General features: G+C 41.4%; 1 protein-coding gene across 1 annotated transcript in view; it reads left to right on the top strand.

Annotated features, from left to right (window-relative positions):
* Nucleotides 1–21,089, top strand: part of CPZ (carboxypeptidase Z) — a 38,615-nt gene that overhangs the window by 12,424 nt on the left and 5,102 nt on the right. Inside the window, exons 3-9 of the mRNA XM_026847302.1 lie at nucleotides 2,213–2,587; nucleotides 3,376–3,588; nucleotides 6,471–6,667; nucleotides 7,635–7,796; nucleotides 14,585–14,743; nucleotides 18,815–18,950; nucleotides 20,021–20,160. Coding sequence (XP_026703103.1) covers nucleotides 2,213–2,587; nucleotides 3,376–3,588; nucleotides 6,471–6,667; nucleotides 7,635–7,796; nucleotides 14,585–14,743; nucleotides 18,815–18,950; nucleotides 20,021–20,160 — 1,382 coding nt within the window. The remainder of the gene's footprint in view (nucleotides 1–2,212; nucleotides 2,588–3,375; nucleotides 3,589–6,470; nucleotides 6,668–7,634; nucleotides 7,797–14,584; nucleotides 14,744–18,814; nucleotides 18,951–20,020; nucleotides 20,161–21,089) is intronic.

Below are 21,089 nucleotides of genomic sequence, written 5' to 3'. Positions count from 1 at the left end.
AGTTTTCTAATGTTGGTGCTATAGTCTAGAGAGATGTTCTATTTCACACAAGGTAGGATTTTGCTGCTGTGACAATGGTATTTGTTACCAGCCAGAGACATTAGCAAGAGAAGGAGGCTCAAATGTAGGCCCATTACTGTAATAGCCAGTAATTTTATGAAGAGACATCTCTCTATTACTCCCTTTTCACCTCTGAGTGGGTTGAAGTTATTACCAATATCTATCCTTCCTAAACCCTCTTAACCCGATTTCTTAAAATGTATTAGGTTTATGAGAATATACGTGTAAGCACATTTATGGGCCTGCTTCAAGTCCCAGAATAACTTTTGATTTCTGTGGGCATTTTCAATCAAACTTCATAAAAGGGCTGCAGTTTCAGAGATATTAAAGTCTTACAAATTTTGTGGGGCCAAGCAAGGAGAGATATCTTACTGATACCTTCCCTGCTAAAGGAAAAAATCTATATGATCTCACACCTCATCAGTGAATCCATATGAAAAACCAAGGACAAGTGAGAGAGTGATATTACAAATACACTTTATTCAGGAATCTGAGTTTTTCCTGTGTTAGACACCAGCAAATTCGCACCTTGATGGAGGATTTTTCTCTCTTATGAATCCTCTGGCATTTAATAAACTCAAACTTAATTTAAATCAGATAAGATTTAATTGGAGATTAAATTTAAGAGGCATGAATTTGATGGATGGGCCGCTCAGTGGATAAGGAACTGGATGGATGGTCACACTCAAAGAGTTGCCGTCAACGGCTCAATGTCCAAGTGGAGAGCAGTGACAAGAGGTGTTCCTCAAGGGTCAGTGTTGGGACAAGAGCTGTTTAACATCTTTGTTGGTGGCGTGGACAGTGGGACCGAGCACACCCTCAGTGAGTTTGCTGATGACACTGAGCTGTGTGGTGCAGTTGACACACTGGAGGGAAGGGATGTGCCATCCAGAGGGACCTGGACAGGCTGGAGAGGGGGGCTGTGCAAACCTCATGAAATTCAACAAGGCCAAGTGCAAGGTCCTGCACATGGGTCAGGGCAATCCCAAGCACAAACAGGATGGGTAGAGAATGGATTGAGAGCAGCCCGGCAGAGAAGGACTTGAGGCTGTTGGTTGATGAGAAGCTCAACATGACCTGATATGTGCACTCACAGCCCAGAAAGCCACCTGTATCCTGGGCTGCATCAAAAGAAGCATGGCCAGCAGGTCGAGAGAGGGGATTCTCCTCCTCTACTCCACTCTCCTGAGACCCCACCTGGAGTACCGCGTCCAGCTCTGGAACCCCCAACATAAGAAGGACATGGACCTGCTGAGCAGGTCCAGAGGAGGCCACAATCAGGGGGGCTGCAGCACCTCCCTTATGAGGACAGGCTGAGAGAGTTGGGGTTGTTCAGCCTGAAGAAAAGAAGGCTCCAGGGAGACCTTAAGCAGAATTCCAATACCTAAAGGGGACCTACAGGAAAGGCACATTTTACGAGGGCATGTAGTGATAGGGCAAGGGGTAAAGGTTTTAAACTGCAAGAGGGTAGATTTATATTAGATATAAGGAAGAAATTCTTCACTGTGAGGGTGGTGAGGCCCTGGCACATGTTGCCCAGAGAAGCTGCGGCTGCCCCCTCCCTGGCAGTGCTCAAGGCCAGGTTGGACGGGGCTTTGAGCAACCTGGGCTGGTGGAAGGTGTCCCTGCCCGTGGCAGGGGGGGTGGAACTAGATGATCTTTAAGGTCCCTTCCAACCCAAACCATTCTGTGATTCTATGAGACAGCCTTTCCTTTGGAAACCAGGCTTTATTAATTTTGGTGGTTTCCAAGCTATTTATTAAATGAAATTCCATGTAGGCTTGGTACTCCAGTGTTTTCTGGCAAGGGATTTGTATTTTCATTGCTGTTCAGGTATTGAATTAACAAAATAAATCTTATTTAAGGACAGTGCTTATCAATCAGATAATCCCATCAATTTGTCAGATACCATTTGAATTCTGAATGACATCTACTTGCATCCAACTCTTTTCAATCAATCTCCAGACCAAGCATACTTTCCATCATCTTTAAGTGGTTTTAGACATCAGATTTGAGAATATTGCAAACTGCCTCCAGTCTGTGAACAACAACAAAAAAAAGTTAATTGAATGTGTTATTTGTTATATTGTCTTTGAACCATTCAGTGTCAGTAAAGCAAAATATTTTTCATATGTTCGTCTCCTTTTCATAGCAAAATGCGTGGACATTGCCTTAAGTTCTTGTACTGATGTTGCCTATACTCAAATGATGTATCCTAATTTTCTGGATCAGAAGTCTCGAGAAGTGATTGAGTACAGCTCCGAGTACATCCTCATCAGTGTGCTGCACAACTTGCTCCAGGGAGAATGCAATCCAGACCTGAGGCTCCTGGGCTGCTCAGTGCTGGCCCCGCAGTGCGAAAAGGACAAGGTTATAAAGCCCTGCAGGCATGTTTGTGAAAACCTGAAAAAAAATTGCCTCCCTGCCTTTGATGCAATAGACATGGCTTGGCCCTATTTCTTAGACTGTGACCGCTTTTTTGCTGGGGAAGAAGAAGGATGTTTTGACCCGCTGGCAAAGCTGCGAGGTAAGGAAGGAAGCTCTGCTGACACATCTCACTCATCTAGATGGGAAGGGTCTCATCTCTCATCTTGACATGTCTATGGAACAGAACCTCTCCACTTGTCATTGCAGCTTGTCATCTTTATAAACACCTGTAAGGTGTGATTGATTTTGTTCCATCTATTTTACACACTTAATTAAACTGTGCTCAAGTATCTGTTTCTTTCCCTCATATACAAAGCGCATCAAGACAGGCAGCTCAGAGCTAGATGTTTAGACTACCAATATGCATTTATATAAACCCTGCCCTGAGTGATAGCTGTCTGTATATTTGAAATATTTTATTTAAAACCTGAAACTTTAATGAAGTCATAAATTCATGACTACTTGACAAACTTAACAGCTCATTAAAATAATCTCATTAATGATTGTCACAGATTTTTGTTTGGATAAAGAAGATCCAGATAGCTGAAGACAGATGAATGTCATAAAAAATGAATTTGATTCACCAGATTCGAAGGGAAAAATCTGTACATTTTGTGACTCAAATGCGCTAAGCATGCCAAAAGACAAATTATAACTGGAGGTTGCACAAAATATTTGTCAGCGTGCATATACTTTAGTATGATTTTGCAAACAAAATATGCCACAGTAAACAGTGTAGGATGTGCTACATAGATTTAGGGTTTTGTTTGTGGCTGTATTTTTTGCAATTCTACTACTGGAAAAGGTATTTTGCAGAAAAGTTTATGCGTTTGTACAATCCTCTGAGCATCATGGTTTTAAACACTGTGTTACAATTTTTCTTTGCAGGAGAAGTAGATGTTGAGGAAGATTTGCCTTCAGACTTGCCAGGAACTTTCATTCAGTTCAAACACCATTCATATTCCCAAATGGTGAGCATGTTGAAGAAGACTGCTTCTAAATGCTCACATATTGCAACAACTTACAGCATAGGTCGCAGTTTTGAAGGGAAGGATCTTTTTGTGATTGAGTTTTCAACCAAGCCTGGACACCATGAACTGCGTGAGTTATATCATTGTTGATCAGGTTGCTTGAGGGGAGTGTTGACCTGGACTGGGAGCCCAGAGAGTCGTAGAGGTTCTGTGATCCCCTCATATTAAATTAAGGTGAAATGACACCAGACAACCAGTTAAAATGTTTTACTTGCAGTAGAAATAGCTTAAACTTGGAAAAGGAAAATAAGCAGTGTGGTCTCTTTTAAATCTATAAGAAAGAAAAGAAAAGAAGAAAAAGAAGAGAAAGAGAGTCAAAGAAATCCCATTACCAGTTCCAGTGTTGTCTCAGGTCCAGTAATCTTGGGTGGTGGGTGCACACACACAGCAAAGTTTTCTGTCACCTTTTAAGTTCATTTTATCAGCTGATTAGCATACTAGACAATGAGAGACAGGTATTCCACAAACTCATTTCCATGAGAGATGAGGGAAAAGGTGGACCATGGGTTCTGCACATGCACTGAGAGGGGATGGGGTGTGCCAACCCCCTTTTCCAATTGAGTCAGTGGTTGTGCTTCCCACACACCCCCCCTCCCCTTTTGTTGGCAGTGTCAGTTAGCAGTCCTTGTCACCTCTTCGGGCTTGCACAACAGAACCAGTGATTAATGGTCCTAGTGCTTGATAACAAACATATGGTCTCACTGCGTTTCCCACCTTTGAGGCTTATCTAAGGAATCTGACAATACAACGCAAGGGAGTGGGGATATACATCCTTTGAGACACTCTGTGCTTCCTTGGGTGATATTCCTTGGACTAATCACAAAGGCCACAGCTTGTCCTTGAGGTTTTCTGTGCCAATGAATGTTTGAGGCATTACTTCCTTCAGTTCCTTACAGGCGAGTCCAGATTACCCAAGTGAAAACAGGTCCTTTTGAAGGGATATTTCTTAAACTGTAAAAAGCATTGATTCAAAAACATTTCTCCTCCTTTGTGTTCCTGAATTACAGCAATAGCTGGTGATTTAGTGTAGCAATTACAGCCCGGTTGCAATTTCCTAACTTTATGAACTCCATTTATGGCCGTGGTTGAAGTCCTTGATGCTGGATGCATGATCGTGTACTTGGTTGCAGTCATATGGCTATTGTTTATTTGTGCCCAGTGTACTTTTGATAGTTTTCTGTTACTGACCTGGCCTGTCCATCATCTACCACTTCCTCAGTCTCCTTTTATTTATCACTGTACCATCAGACCTTACACACTTTCTACAAGTAATGACTGTCCCTAGTCTAAACATAGTCCTTCACATCCTAAAATACATACAATTTTTGAGAAGGCATCAGATACAGAAGGACATTGACATCTAAAAAGGGTAATGCATCACAGAAAACAAACCTGAACAGAGATTCAGGTCAGTGCAATACCTGTCAGTGTAACAGGTCAATGCTACCAGGAATTTATGTTATCATATCACCTGAATACCTCTAGGATGTGAGTCTTCACAACTTTTCTGCAAAGGGGAACAGTGCTAATCTCTGTTTTGTAGATTCATCACTGCAAAAGAAAAGGTCAGATTTTTCAATATTCTGAATTCTTCAAATTGCATATCATTTTCTTGGTGAGTATTAGATATTACTTGCCAGTTACCAGCTCCCAGCTCAAATATAATACCTGACAAAATCTGGCAGACTACATTCCAAGAGCCTCACGTTGGTTCTCATCAGACTAGCTCCAGCATGAAAGCAAACTCAGCTGTGTAGCAGAACTGAACTACATCTGACTTAATACTTACATTGAGATTATCATCTCAGGTTAAACTACTGTGTCCTCTGTGTGCTATGCTGCAGGGGAGGCAGAGAAGACAGTACAGACTGGTGTTAGCTTTGTTTACTTTCGGCCACACTGCCTTGCATGGTGTAGAGGTATTTTGTGGTGCCTTTAAACTTGATCAGGGTCCCAGTAGACATTTTTAACAGAGCAAAGATGACAGTTCTGTTTCCTGGCCTGTCATCCTTCCTCTCTTCTGTAAAGAAAAGAAGTTGCAGGTGTCTTTTTAAACTGATTTGCCAGGAAAACACAAACCCTATGAATCAGGCTTTTAAATTAAAACTGATACGGCATGATGAAATATGGTAGTTTAACACATTACCTAGCATTTTCTCCTAAATCTGTTACCTCATGCTGCTCAGGACAGCATAAAAGAAGGTAGAAATAGCTCTAGAGCTGGCAATATTGCCAGCCCTAACAAGCTGGCCTAAGAGCTCTGTGTGAGCCCTCCACCAGTGCTTAGTGCTCAAGGCTGGCTGGGATCAAAGATGAAGATGAAGGGATAAACAGGAAAGGGTGTCTCCAAAGTGCATCTATTTTCTACTTTCCTTTAGTCTCTAAGGATGGAAAGTGAGAGAATAACTGCAGATAATTGTGAAGTTATATGTTTCTAATAGTCTTATTCTAAGGCTATTTAGCCTAAAAGCCACTTTTTATGCACGACCTAATTTCTGTTCCAAAAAGAGGGGTAATATATAATATTACACATCTGCAGGTCTTTTTTAGGATCTGTGACAATATAAGGCACTGAAGCTGCCCGAGGTAAGTGAGAGTGCCAGGGGTGTATTTTGTTCCTTTCCAGCCATGGCTTGACATTTTTGTTTGCAGCGTTCTTTATTCACAGTTAATGATGAGTCCAGCAAATGCTCAGAGCAATGATAGCCTCTTATGGTTTGGAATCCTAAAAGTATGGAAACACTTTATTTCACACTATTTAAATTGTCACTGAACTGACTTGTAATGGAGGGAAATTCACCTGTAATTGGTGTGCTATTTACAGGAATGTATGCATTAAATTAGTGTAAATAAAGCTTTCTGACTCCTCAGTAAACTATTTGGGTTACTCTGCTTTTGGAAGCCATCCAGCTATAATCAAATTAAAGCATCTCATTACTTCATATTCCACAGTCAAGCCAGAATTTAAGTACATTGGCAATATGCATGGAAATGAAGTTGTGGGGAAGGAACTGCTGATATACCTCGCACAGTATCTGTGTTCGGAGTATCTTCTCGGGAACCCTCGCATCCAGACCTTGATTAATAATACCAGAATTCATCTCCTACCTTCTCTCAACCCTGATGGTTATGAACTGGCTGCAGAAGAGGTAAGACTTTTTATAAGGAAATCTTGAGGGCTTCATGCTTCTAAAATTCCCCATGAGAAAGGACAGACTGGGAGGGGAGTGTCACATATGGGTGGGAGTGTTAATAATCAGCAGCCAGAATCCCAGCCTGGTTTGGTGGTAGGTTGCTTTCCAAACATGATGTGAACAGAGCTAAGAGGAAATCAGAGAGTGTTTGTAAATTTTGCTGCCTGCGTGCAATGACGTGGGAATGACTGTGTTACTTTTTCACACATTTACCACTCTCTGCTATTAGTTCTAGAACAAAATGACCACTGACTCACTGTAATGACTGTTAAATTATTTTGTAAAGAAGAGTGGTTTAATACTGTGGAATAGATGTTCTTCCTCTTTTAGAAAAGCAGGTATAATAAAATGTGAATATTTTCCATACTGTCACGCTTATCATAATGTATGGCAGCTTTTGAGATCAGCTGATGTCTGAAGGAGACCTGTGAAGATAAAACTTCTATTATATGTTACTTGATATTCTTCTTTTCACCTCACTTTAATCACTAGTGCCATTAGCATGAAAATAGGAACTTCTTTTTGTTGTTGTTGCTCATGTGGTGAGCTTTGTGTGTTGTGTGAGTCTGGGATTAATGCCTTCTGCCTGATCCTGTCTTGGAGCACCAGCTGTATTTTCTTTTTCTCCTCCTCTAACCCACTCTGCATGCTGCTCTGTGCTGAGTAAGAAGCTGCTGTGTTCCTCCTACGAGTCACATCACTGGTGAGTGAAACGCTTCCTGCATGCTACTAGTGTGTTAGTTTTCATGGGATAAAAAATCATTGTGTGGGGTTTTTAACAGTATAGACATTACTTCTTTTAAAAACTTTAGACTTCTTTTAAAACTTCATCTTGACTAAAATGTAATTTGAAACAATTTCCACAAAGTGGTATTTTGCAATATGAAGCTGTTCTGACGTTGGCTGCTACGTTACAAATTAGGGAGCTGGTTACAATGGATGGGTCATTGGACGACAGACAGCTCAGAACTTGGACCTGAACAGAAATTTCCCTGATTTGACATCTGAAGCTTACAGAAGAGCTGGGATTCGTGGGGCCCGCCTTGACCACATCCCCATTCCACAATCCTACTGGTGGGGTAAGGTATGAATTACAGATTTTATAAATCACATATACTACTGAGCAACTCAGAATTTAAGAAACTGAGATTGCTCGGTTTGAAGTTATTCTCTGATAATCAGATTTTATAAGTAGGATAAACTGATCAGGCTCAAAGTTGGCATGGAAAACCATGGTGTAGGTCTGGCCAAAGAGGTCACAAATCATTGGCAAAATTTGTGAATAATTTGGGTTTTGCTATTTTATATTAAGCATAATGACTGTTAGGAGGGGGTCACAGTGTGTAATGATTCATCATCAGTGATTTAAACTGGTAAGATGTTAAAGACTTCATGGATTTGGGTCTCGTTGCACTAAACTCTGCACAGGTTTGATGCAATAGTAGTTTCTGCTTTGGAAAACATATAAAGGCTTCATGTAAAGTTGTGTGGCATCAGCTTCCACAAAAAGGATGTTTATAAATGAATGTAACCAGCTGGAGCAATGGAAACAGCCTGTCAAGCTGCAGTGGTGCTGGAAGGGAGAGTTGCTGCTGTCTCCAGTTCCAGGGAGAAGGATGGAGGCAGCACTGCAGGGCCTCGCATTCATCACCATGAAGCTTCACATTATGTGATGTCCAGGGATGCAAAGCTCAGTCCTACTGGTGTTGCTGGAAGCCCAGAAGCCTCCGACACTAGCAAGTCGCAATGGAACTTATTTCCCCCTGGAAAAAGAAACACGGGAAGCAAAATCAGTAGTTCTGCCATTGAAAGCTTTGCTTTTCTTCTGCTTTTAGACTTGTTTTATTCTAATTCAATTTTTGTTGCTAGCACAAAGCCTTAAACAGGTGAGGAACAGGGCTGTTTCAGCAGCTGGTTTATTAACAGAAGATTTGAGAGACCATACTTCATTTATCTACTCTGCTGCAAGTGATCTCACATGAGGCCAGGTCTAAATCTTAAAGGCATCTCTGATGTTGCCCCAGTGTTTTGGTACCCCGTTTCACAGTGAAATCTGAATAAAACCACCTTGCTTCCTCAAGATAATGTACATACGAAGATGCAAAGTTGTGAGAAGCTCAGTAATGCACACTGTATTAGGCCACTGATTTTTGACGCAACTACTCTCAAGAAGTTTGTTCTCTTTTATGCATATAATCATACAGATCCCAGATCATGTCACTGAATTTCTACATAAGGTCACATGCTTAATTGTTTCCAACTTTTGACTGAATAATGATAGATACCAGTGAGCTGGTAAATGCGAGTACAGAGCCTCAGATGGGAAAGAAGGGTTGAGAGCATGTGGAGCAGAGCCTGAGGTCAAATGAAAACAGCTGGAAAAAAAGGGATTTTAGTAGAAATGTCTAGAAAGATAGCAGTTTTGATTCATCCCACTCGTGTATAGTAGTTTTCACAGCTGTACATCTAACAACAGCGTGTAGATATCAAACTGAAATTTTCCTTCAACAAATGAATGGTATATGACTGAATATGAAGAATCTCAGAAGTAGGATTAGGCCCAGCCTTGCAGATACCTGACATGGAAGCACGTTGTTTGCAGAGGGGACCTGAGCACTGCAGGTGTGAGCTCTGAGCTGGATCCACTACCGGAGTATTACCTGGTCTCCATGGGGATTTGCTTTTCCCCATAGGATTGAGGCTTGGAGACATCCCTGTTCTCTTTTTAGGAAACCCTCTTCCTCATCCTCTCAAGTCGTGACTTCATCTGGCTATGCCTGTGTTTCACAGCAGCTCTCTGAAGATGGCTCACTTTAGTTCAGTATCTGGCATCCTGTTCCCACAGGGCAAGACAAAATCAGTTTAGTCAGGAACTTGCCATCTTTTGTAACATAAAGTAATGTTTACTCAGAAGAAAATGCAAAATTGAAAATATATAATAAACCATTACAAGCATGTATATATGCTTCTAGCTTGCTGGGAGTCACTGTGCTATTTCAGACCCCCTTGCAGAGCCCAACTCTCTTGGTCACAGCTTCTCACTGGGTTCCTTATCTGAGAGCAAGTGGTGTCTTGCTCTCAAACCTTTTCAAGGCTGGCCATTCAGCGCAACTGCAGGTCTGTTACCTGCTGGGCTTTTTGACCCACATCAGTGTATGTGCTTTCCTGGGGGAGATGCTTGCAGGGAGGTGTTTCATGTCGTAGGAACATGAACTCGCAGCCACTTACTTCAGTTCTTGGCAAGGTTATATAGCTCAGCCACCAAGCACTGCCACCAGCCCGTCCACAGAGATATGGCTGATGAGTCAGTGTCTGCAACATCTCACTTAGCAGGCAGAGTGCTTTCTTTGCATGGCCTTTTGCAGAATCAGTAGTGAAGGTCCCAGTCTCCTGGGAGCACTTTCATGGGCTGTATTGTCTCCTGAGCTACATGCAGAGAAGCTACAGGAGCATCTGGCATGCCTAAAAAAAAAGTTATTGAAAATGCCTTTGGTTTTCCATAGAGGTATCCAGAAAAGTTGCTTTTGCCCTTTCAGACTGGACCTAGCGGCTGTGCAGCAGACTTTGAGGTATGAAGGAAAGGATGGAGATCTCCTTCCAGCCATGTTCTCACTCTCTCTCTGCATCCAGAGTTGCAGGATTAAAGGCTCAAGCACCACTGAGGAAGGAGAAACTTGTCTTTGGCTCCTCTTTGTGACAGTGTGCGGTGCAAGCTCTGAGCTTGTCTTATACTGTGCAGCTCAGAGTGCCCATAACTCTCTGGACTTCTGTCTCTAACATTCCCTCTCCCTCCCCAAGTTCTACTTCTGCTCTGGTCCTTCTGATGGTCTTTGGGATGGTCAGTGGTAGGTAGACACTTGCAGACATAATTTTTCTGACCATGTATTTAGCTTTCTTAGATGCTGTGCAACATCATAGCAGTTTATAGAGGGCTAGATGGAGACAGCCTAACATTTTTTTCCACAGTTACCCCCCTGCTGTGGCCAGATCTGGCCCAGCTGCAGCATGCTGGTCACCCTGGGGTGTCTGTCACCACAGACAAGGGACCAGGAAGTCATGGTGCACAACCATCCTCTGTCTGAGCTCTGCCTCAGTGGGTGCAGACCTGGGGCTATAAATACATCCTTTCTCCCGTTTTTGAAGAAGAAATTGAAATAAGGTGGTGGTCCAATGATTCGTTCCTCAAAGAACCAAACCTCAGGGAAGTTCCCCAAAGTGGGTCCTGACTTTAACAACACTCAAAGCTTCTCCAAATCCATGTGATTTGCAGAAAAATTGAGGGAACCAATTTACTTGTGACCTGGATGGCATCACAAAATCTCCTTGCTGACTGCAATTTTACACGGTTCAGAAACCTGGCAATAAGTGGTCTCCATGCCTCGCATCTCTCTCCTCTGCTGGTGGTAATGCAGGACAGCCAAATCAGCTCCCCCATAATGTGCTTCAATTTAGACAGGCAGATGAACCCATGGCTATTACAGTAGTCAACTCTGTGCATGCAAGAGCATTAGATTGGATGTTTCAACACCAGCCTCTCAACTTTCATTTCCTTAATAGTGTTTATTACTGGCCTTATTAAAGTAATTATCTGAGTATTGCAGGGCATTGTATAAAGATCAGAAAATGGAAAGCGAGTTCCCAGCCAATCCCATAAACTCAGGAGAGCTCCTGCCTCCCCCTAACCCTTACTGCACAGCGCATTTTGTTCCCCACTATTATGAATTATTGTAATAAGTGGTCTGAGGGCTCAGACTGAGACACTTCAGCCTTCATCTGAAGTGAAGTCAGTTAAATTGGCTTCATTCAAACAGAATTTGCAAGTCTGTGCCAGTGGAGGCTGGCATAGTCTTTAGGAAAATGAGTCTGGTTGCTTCTAAAAGGGAAAAAAGAAATCTTTGAGAGCCATGGAGACAGTGACTAATTGCAGTATAATTGACAGAAATGAGATTCAGGTTTGAAAAAGGTAGTGACTATTCTCTGTACTTATGCAGAATTGTTCTTGTGAGGTGGATACTTTAAAACTGATCTCATCTGACTAAAAAGTAAGAGCCCTAGTGAAAAAAAAAAAAAATCAAACCCCACAAAACCCACATTAAAGGAAAAGCCTGTGAAAGGCCAGAGTGACACAGATAGCATCTGATATCATCCGGTGGAGCTGAACCAGGATGTGCACATTTCAAAGCCTTAATCACTGTACATGATGTCACTGAAATGCTATTAGGATAGAAATAGTGACATTGAAATTCCTGATTTTCCACAACATTCGCTTCGATAAGACCTTGGCTCTGTGACACAGCAGTGTCTCATGGCTTTTGCAGGTATCTAGTGAGCGAGTTGGCTAATTAGGTGGAGGGACTGAATTTAGGAGCTCTCTAAAGAAAACTGTGCATTTCACCCTTGCCCACTGAACCGAAGAAACAACTTAAAAATCTTACTGAGGCTGGAGACTGCTGTTTGAAAGCAGAGCTGATTCTGGTGTCAGGCATGCCCTCTCTGGCTGGGCACTGGGAGCTGGGGCAGCTGCAGGCAGGGCAGGGAGCTGCTGAGATTTCGGGGCAGCATCCTCTTGGGGAGTGCTGGTGCTACAGGGCTCGGAGGGCGTGGGCTGGGTGCCAGGTCCTCAGCCAACCCGTGAAGCCCCAAACAGAAATCCATGGGGCAGGCGGTGCCACTCACAGCCCCTTACAAGACACCTGGTGTCTTCCACTCCTCAGAAAAAATGGGCTCAAAGGATGAACATTTACAGGATTCAAGTCAGAGTGGCTCATTCAGTTCCAAATTCCCTTGGGATAAAGGTCAATCCCAGGGCACGGTACAAAGACCAGAAAAGCAAATACTTTGACTGCTGTGGGTAGTGTTCTTTGGACACTCTCAGGTTCCTTGTCACAAAGTTGGTGAACTGTTTATTGTCCCACCTCTGTGCTGTGTGAGTGGGTGTGTGAGACTGCAAAGAGTGCACGGCATTTTTCCTTTCCTTTTAGAGTGCCCTTATCTTCCTTTTAAAAAATGTTTTTCAGGTCATGCCCTTCCTGGAAAATCTGTGTCTAATCTTCACAATTATGCAAAAAACCTTGGTTAAGTTTCTGGTGTGCAAAGTGCATTCTGTGCATTCCTGAGTTTGTCAGACTTTACTCATTGCATCACATCTTATGTTTAAATTGCCTCTTTATAATACCGAGGTTGAAAGGGTTGTGAGATAGAGATTCAGCAGCTGCCACTAGGTTGACATACAAAAAGGACCTGGCCTGTTTCTCCTGAGGACAAGTGGCACAATTTGACTTGTGTCCATACGCTAACCACAAGCTACTAATTTAATGATTCACCTCACAGTGGTGGAAACCCTCAGGTTCTTTTTTCTTCCCAAGTACAAGGCACAGTCTTTTCAAATAGCAGAGCTGCAGTGACAGCACTAGTTCAGCTCAACAACTACAGCATGGCATTTTAGGGAAAACTGAAAACTAGGAGGACTCAGTTAATAAGTGAAGGGAAGTAGCCTCCTGAGTAGGTCAGGAATGGGCAGACTGATATCTTATTGTATTGTTCCAGGTAAAATTGTATTTAGGTATGACTTTTTCCTGAGACCGTTTGCTTTCTACCTCATTACTGGGAGCTGTAATACATCCATGGTGTGCCTTTGCTTCACAGTGCTTTTCTCTGCGCCATACCTAAGTTTGTGCTACTCCTTGCACCCCCAAAGCTGTGATCTACCAATAGCAGAGTAGGAACTGATCCAGACAAACCAGGAAAACTGTTATTGCAAACCTAATGTATAGGTCTTTAGGGTTTTTCTTTGTTTTGGTTGTTTTGTGTTTTTTTCCTGCACATGTCTGACTTGATTCACTGTTACTAGTCATTAGCCACTCAGATCCTGGCTGGGTGATTTTCTAACAGCTGATGGAATCAAACTTAAAGGTGTTATACAATGTTAGCAGTCCCATATAGATGCTGGGCTAAGTCCATCATAACAGATCTTGCGCATTTTTTTAAAAAACCTGCATATCTGCACTTGTGCAAAGCAGAGTCCAGATTAGCAGCCTCTGCCCTCACCCACTTTTCCCCTGGTAGCTTCACAAACTGAGAACAGAACCTCACCTCCTCCAAGGGCACTGGCCTGTGTCTGGGCTTGCAGGGACCGGCCACCAGATGACACTGTTACCCCTAAGAATTAACACCGGAGCAGGTCCGTGAAATTACTGCTCAGAAAAAGGGATGAAGGAGCCACCTGCATGTGGGAGGGAGGTGGGTACCACAGCATCTTTGGGAGTCCGGTGCCCACACCCTTGGCCACCATTACTGAGCATGGACTGCCAAAAAGACAAGTTTTGTGACTTATCTGCAGCAGTTCACGGCAGGTAAACTGCAGCCATTGCGGTGCTTTATGTACATTAGTTTTCATTTGTTTGCAGATAGCAAATGAGAGAGTGTATTTCCAACAAGTGCTGAGAATTACAAACTGATCCCTATATTCCAGTTTATCCATCCAAAGTCAATCCTGCTGATTCAGAAATTAAATCAGATAAGAAGTTTGTTTTGCAAGTAATTGTACAATGCCACAATTTTTCAAGCCTAAAATGATGTCATCATCACTTTCAACTGCTGAAAATGTCACTGTAATAAAAAAGTTATTCTTCTGTCAAAGATTCTTTTTTTTTTTTCCAGTTTTTCCATGGTGAACAGTGTGTCTCCTTTGTTCCCTGGAGCAAACTGCTGCTCTCTCCACATTAACCTCTGGGATGGAATAGCAAAAAAGCTTCAGCATTCTCCCTTCTGACATAGTCCCTTTTCCGCTGGGCTTCACCCTGCTCAGGATCAGATCCCCTCGGAGCTGCATGACTACTCACAGGTTTTGTTTTTTTTTCTGTTGGATTTCAGGTGGCTCCTGAGACAAAAGCAGTCATGAAGTGGTTGAGGTCTATCCCATTTGTGCTCTCTGCCAGCCTCCATGGGGGTGAACTGGTTGTGACCTATCCTTATGACTATTCAAGGCATCCTATGGAAGAAAAAATGTTCTCCCCTACACCTGATGAGAAGGTAATTTTTTTTTTTCCAGGGTGAGCATATTGGTGTGCTTTCCATGTGTGAAACTATGGAAACATTTTTTTTAACAAGTAACAAACTTTGATTTATTTAGATCGTATACATGTCTGTGTATGGATGAATGTATGTATTAAAAATGCAATAAATCACAGAATCACAGAATCATCAAGGTTGGAAAAGACCTTGAAAATCATCTAGTCCAACCATTAACCTAACACTGATGTTCTCAACTACACCATATCCCTCAGTACTATGTCGACCTGACTCTTAAACACCTCCAGGGATGGGGACTCCACCACTTTCCTGGGAAATTACATGTTTATATATAAAGCAGGTATATAAACATATATATAATATGATTTTTACATTTATTTAATGTGCTTTAAAATATAGAATCATTTACACACTATTAGCTGGACCTGTAAAGATTTACCCTTGTTTTGTGAGGCCAAACATTGATTTCACACATCACAGGTTAGGAAACACCTGGCTTTTACTATTTAAAGGGTGAAGGCTGTGGTATTTTTACCACTCATTTTCAAAAGAAAGGGAACAAGCCTGACTAGAAGTATTATTTTCCACTGAAATCTGCAGGGGAAAAAAAAAAAAAAAAAAAAAGAGTCACTGCCATATGGTGGCAGCCTTGTAACATTTATTCCAGGTCAGATGAACAGGAATGGTTTTCCCCTCATCTCTGGAAAGTTCCCCATTTGAGACTCACTGTAAATATCTGTGAATTTTTTTTTGCCATCTTTCCTATTTTCCTTTTGGTTTCCTCAATCCAGTATTCATTGCCAATATGCCCACTAGATGAACATCTAGTTTTTCAGCCTTCTATCATAAGTTAAAAATGTCCCTGGCCTCTTAAGAAAAAGTGGTTCTTTATATAATATATAGCAGTTAAAAACAGTCAGAAGTTGATCTTTGACTTGAAGCATCCGTTATCTTTGAGCATATCTCTGGACTGACTTCTAAAGTGACAGTTCTCACAGCATGTATTAAATATTTAAATATTTATGATGATTCAATATTTTCTGTATCAATCCATTTCTTCTGAGGTGTACGATACCTACTACGTGTGTATGACAATGATTTAGCAGTAAAATAAACCAGGCACTACACAGTAAAAAGCCCATGTAAGAAATACCTGATGGGTGGTAATGAAAGCTAAGGTAGCTCTTGGTGAGGACTAGGGGAAATCATAAACATGTGCACTTATATCCCATCACCTGGGCTAGGGATGTCCTAATCTGCACGTGTGGGATGGAAGGACAGCAGTCCCTCCATCATCTCCAGTCAGGGACAGCATGTGCATTTTGAACAAAATGATGCAGTCACATGGACAACCTGCTCCATCCCAATGCAGTGCACAGCGGGACAAGCCCTAATGGTATCCCTGGTTTGCAACAGTGTAAGACAGAGGACCTCAAGCCAGTGACTGCTGCATAGTCAGTGGCTGCAAAGCCTGGGAAGTTAGCTACAACCTTGGAAGTTTAAAACATACAGAGGAGGGCTGAGGTGGTCCTGAATTAAAACCAATTTTTTGAATGAGTCAGCACAGGAACCTTAACAACACTATCAGTATCACTTTGAATTTTGCCCAGAAAGTTACAAAACCTGTACCTATGAATTGACCTGCTTTTAAGTAATGTCATCTGCAGCTGTTTCTGCCAGGGAACCTGCATCCTGAAATATAGCAGCTTGTTTTAGCTGCCGTACATTAGTCATAACCCCTGTTCTGACCACTGACCTGTCGAATTGCTGTGCAAGGGGAAATGAGGCAAATCTGCACCCTTGACTGCAGGACAGGGTGAAATGCTGCAGTGCAGATAATGGCCAGAAATTAAGTCAAATATGTGAAGTACATGCACACCAGGTTTCCTTGTTTGAAAATGCATCTGGAAGCTGCCACCTCCCTGTGTCCCTCATGGTGTATATGCAGTAGCATGAGGATCCTCTTGGCATCTGCTCCAAGACACTGCAGATTTCAAGCCTCTTTAGCCTGCACAACAGCCTGGGCTGGTACATGCTGAGACCAAGGAGTCTCAAAGATGGACCATGTCCTTACACTCACATTCTTGCATCTGATTCAGCCCACCTAATCCAGAACTTTCCCATTTCTTGGTTTTGTGGAGATGGATGTTTTTAGCAGGCTCCTGGTTACATAAGAATCTGCATTGATGCCTGTGCTCATGGGAGCAGAAAGGTGTACACCAAGTCAAGTTCACTTCCTTTGGTGAATGGAAACACTCTGTTCCCACCCCCTGAAAAAGCCAGCCTGTGACAATCTGTGGGGTAAAAGTGCTGACCAAGGTGACAGCACTGACCTCTTTTTACAAAGTGAGACTCATGCTTCCACAGTCACAAGGATTCCTCTGTGGTTTTTGCCCTTTTGTTCCACCATATTACACCTAAGTATCTAAGTTTCTTTGAGGTCCTTGACTCGTCATACATTTGCTGCTGAGTGATAACAAATGTATTGCTATCTGAGCACATTTTGTTTAAAAACAAAACAAAACAAAACAAAACGACTTTTTTTATATAATCAAGTTCACTTGGTTTTGGATTTCTTACTTTTAGTTCTCACTACCACCCATATTCATTCATTTGCACTACTGGCCCAGCAAAAGTCTGGTGCATCTTGGTGTGAAACAAGAGAAGAAGAACTTGGTCACTTTAAATAAAACATCTACAAATGTTTTTGGGAAAGGTGAAGAACATACTCCTAAGTCACATAGGCACCTTCTACACTTTTAGCAAATATCTTCCACAGAAGGCTCAGAACTGGGACACAATTTCTTGTAGTAATTAGACAGTGAGTCTGGCCCCAAACTTTTGGCAGTAAAAGTTCTGCTTAACATATACAGTTAACATCCATTTCTTTTCAGCAGAACTTTGAAGAAGGCTGAATTGTCTGGGATGAGCAATACTTAGACACATAGATAAAAACTCAGGGGAGATGTAAAAGCACATCTTTACACTTACATAACACTCTATTTCCACCTTTCCTTGGTCACATACCTGATCCCATAGCTGACTCAGCTTGTATCATTAGAAACATTCGTAAATATTAGATCAAAGTTGTGTGCTTGGTCATTTTGGTCTTTATCCTTAAAGTTTCAGGATCACTTCTAAAAATAGGATTTTAGACACACAACTTCTTGCAGATGTTTTCTTAAGCAATTAAACTCATGATGCTGAGTAGTAGGATCTAGTAGCACCTGATAATTTCTGTAGTTACAATGTTGAAATCTGAAATTATACCTCCTGTAGATGGGACTCAAATAGATAAAAAAGAGAGGGGGTATTTCTGTACAAAGTTGGGATAAACATTGGAGAAAACCAGCAGGTACCTGATTGAAAGAAATGTTTTCTGCAGATCACTGATGTTTCTTCTGTCTTCACTACATGTACCTGTGACTTTTCTTTCTGGTTGGTGACTCCTCTGCTCTTCATCAGTATCAAAACTCTTAGGAAATCAGTGGCGACATCCTCCATCACCACATCCTTTCCTTCACTTTTTAGGAATGGTTTCTGCCCCACAAAGAAGCAACTGTCAATGAGATCAAACTGGCAGGTTGTCCTGTGTGAGTGATAAGTGCAAAGCAAATTGATGCTGTCTGTTTTAAATATCAGCTGCCAATGCGAAGGTCTGGTTGGGCTGAGGCTGTTGTAGGTCTTTTTGAAAAGGTAAAAATAGTAAGAGCTAAAACATAACAGGGAGAGCTAATTTCAGCTTTAAAACCTAGGACATGAAGTACAACCAAACAATCCCTCTACTACTGCCCCAGATGGCAGGTTGAAGCCAAGTATCACAAAATGCTCTGGTATTTAATGTTTTCTCTAGCTAAATGTATTGGATTGCAGAGAAAAACCTTGGAGATGAAGACAAGTGAAAATTTCCTGGCAGAATATCCTTGCATGGAGTTTCACCCCCTCAATCAGCCTCAAGGATGTAGGGTGGGTCGTTGTATGGTCTGGGCTCGCAACAGCAATAGTTACTAGCAGCAATGACGGTGTTTATGGTTTGTAAAAGCAAATTTATTTCAAACCCTTTTGCTACAGATGTTTAAAATGCTGGCTAAAGCCTACGCAGATGCACATCCAGTCATCTCGGACCGATCTGAACTTCGTTGTGGTGGAAATTTTGTAAAACGTGGAGGTATTATAAATGGTGCTGAGTGGTACAGCTTCACTGGAGGTAAAACCACTTTACCATCATATCAAGTGAGGTAAAACCTCTATATGACCTTTATGAGACACAAGGGTTTGAAAGAGATACTTTTATTCATTTCAGTTTGCTTTAGGCCAAACCCCTGCAAAACATAACTTGTACGGGATTTAAGTGGAAAAATGTACATTGGTAACATTTATATTCTGACACCATGGGATGTATTCAGCCCTGATATGACCCAAGGAAAGTTAACAAGCTATACAAGGGTCAAATTTGCTATTGCATATAATATTCTAGTTTTCAACTCTAGAAATAAATGCTTCATGTTATGCTCTCATTCCTTAGTGGCATGAGTTCGAATCCCTCTTGCAGACTATGCAAGTGCTGCTTTTTCAGTCTGTTTAAATAAACTGTTTTTCAGGGAAAACTACAACAAACATCCCGTTCATTTGTTGCTTATTTGATTTCTCCAGTAATAGTAATTAGTTTTTGTCAGGATTTCTGAAATACTGGCATGGATAAAATATCAGCGTTCATATATTTTCAGCAGTGCTTCAGTTGTGTTTTCAGATAGGACTCAGCTGAATCCCTATGTAATTATGTTGAAACTAGGCATTTAGAAAACTTTGGGGCACGAGTGAGAATTAGGTTTAAATATCTTTGGCTTACATTCTTCTGAAAATTATATCCAATGTCTTTTGTACAGAAACAGTTTTGAACATACAAATGGCAAAAGGTCATCTCTTTGCTGGTGACCCTTGACAATCACCTCTGATACAGCCGATTATCCAATTACCATGATTAACCAATCCTTATCTTTCTATCATTGCTTCTTGGTCAGGTGAATAATAGTTTAAAATGGTGCTTTTTCACCTGAAAAAAAAAAAGTGTCATTGTCATTAGTTAATTCATAGTTGAAACGAGTTGTAGAATTTGGAATTTGTTGAATACTTTTTATGTATTAGCCATGCACACTCTTTACAATATATTAATCCACTCCCACAGGGACTGCATTCAGCTGACTGCAAGAACAAAGCTCCGGTTAAGAATTACATGGCTTGTTCACGATCTCTCCTTTTTTCTTTTTAAACCTGTAGGTATGGCAGATTTTAATTACCTTCACACAAATTGCTTTGAAGTTACTGTGGAGGTAGGATGCGAAAAGTTTCCTTTGGAGGAAGAGCTCTTTACTATCTGGCATGAAAACAGAGATGCCCTTCTGAATTACATGGAAATGGTATGGCTCTGCTTTCATGGACCTTCATTCTTTGTCAATATTCCTTTCTTTACTGTTTCCCCTGTTAGTTATCGAGATAGCACCAAATCAATCATCACACTCCAACAGGGGCCCCAGTGCCTCACTTGTCTGGCAGGACACATGGATAATATTTTGCCTATATTGCAGGAGGGATGGAGATTGAGGACTCTAAATGCCTTGAAAACAGTGAAAAAGGGAATTGTCTGTAAATACTTTGTGCAACATTATAAATCAACTGTCAAAAATTTAATGCTTGAGAAAACCTGCATATTCAGAAAAATGTGAATAAACCATTCTTTTGAAGAATAAACCAACCAGATCTGCTTTCCAGAGGGCTTTCTGGAACTTTTTCCTTTCCATATTCCATGTTTGTGGCCCAAACCCTACTGCATGGCAGCAGGAGATTTAGGTTCAGCTGAAATGGGGAGGTTCTAAGTATCTTACTAGAAATGAAGTTTCCACACTTTTCAGCTTGGTTTCTTTATGAAAGTAGTTTAAAAAGTCTGAAGCCTGATCTTCTAAAGGAACAACTGTATGTCTGTGAGCATTAAAACATGCCATTTAAAAGTAATTTTTAATAATAAGGTTAAATTCGGCAAAAACAAATACCTCACTGACAATAAGTAAGTGAACGCAGAAACAGAAGTTGCTCATCTTTGTCTCAGCCATTAGTAGATTATCTTTCTGTCATTCCTTATTTTGATAGAGTACGCAGTAATTTAAAATTGTTAGGAGTGTTTTTATGGCCTTTCTAAGCAACCTCTTGCTACTTGTGGTAAGTATTATCATTCAATAAAGTCTACAGTACAGACCACCAAACTCATTTCATTTTACAGCTGTCTGATGAAAATGAGTTTTAGTGAATCCAAATGGAGCTGGGTTAAATCCATATATATTGTTATTGAAGT

Source organism: Athene cunicularia (assembly GCF_003259725.1).
Source record: "Athene cunicularia isolate RWA chromosome 4 unlocalized genomic scaffold, athCun1 chr4_part1, whole genome shotgun sequence".
NCBI lineage: Eukaryota > Metazoa > Chordata > Aves > Strigiformes > Strigidae > Athene > Athene cunicularia.
Note: the sequence above shows the minus strand (reverse complement) of the source record. Positions and strands in the feature narration are given on the sequence as shown.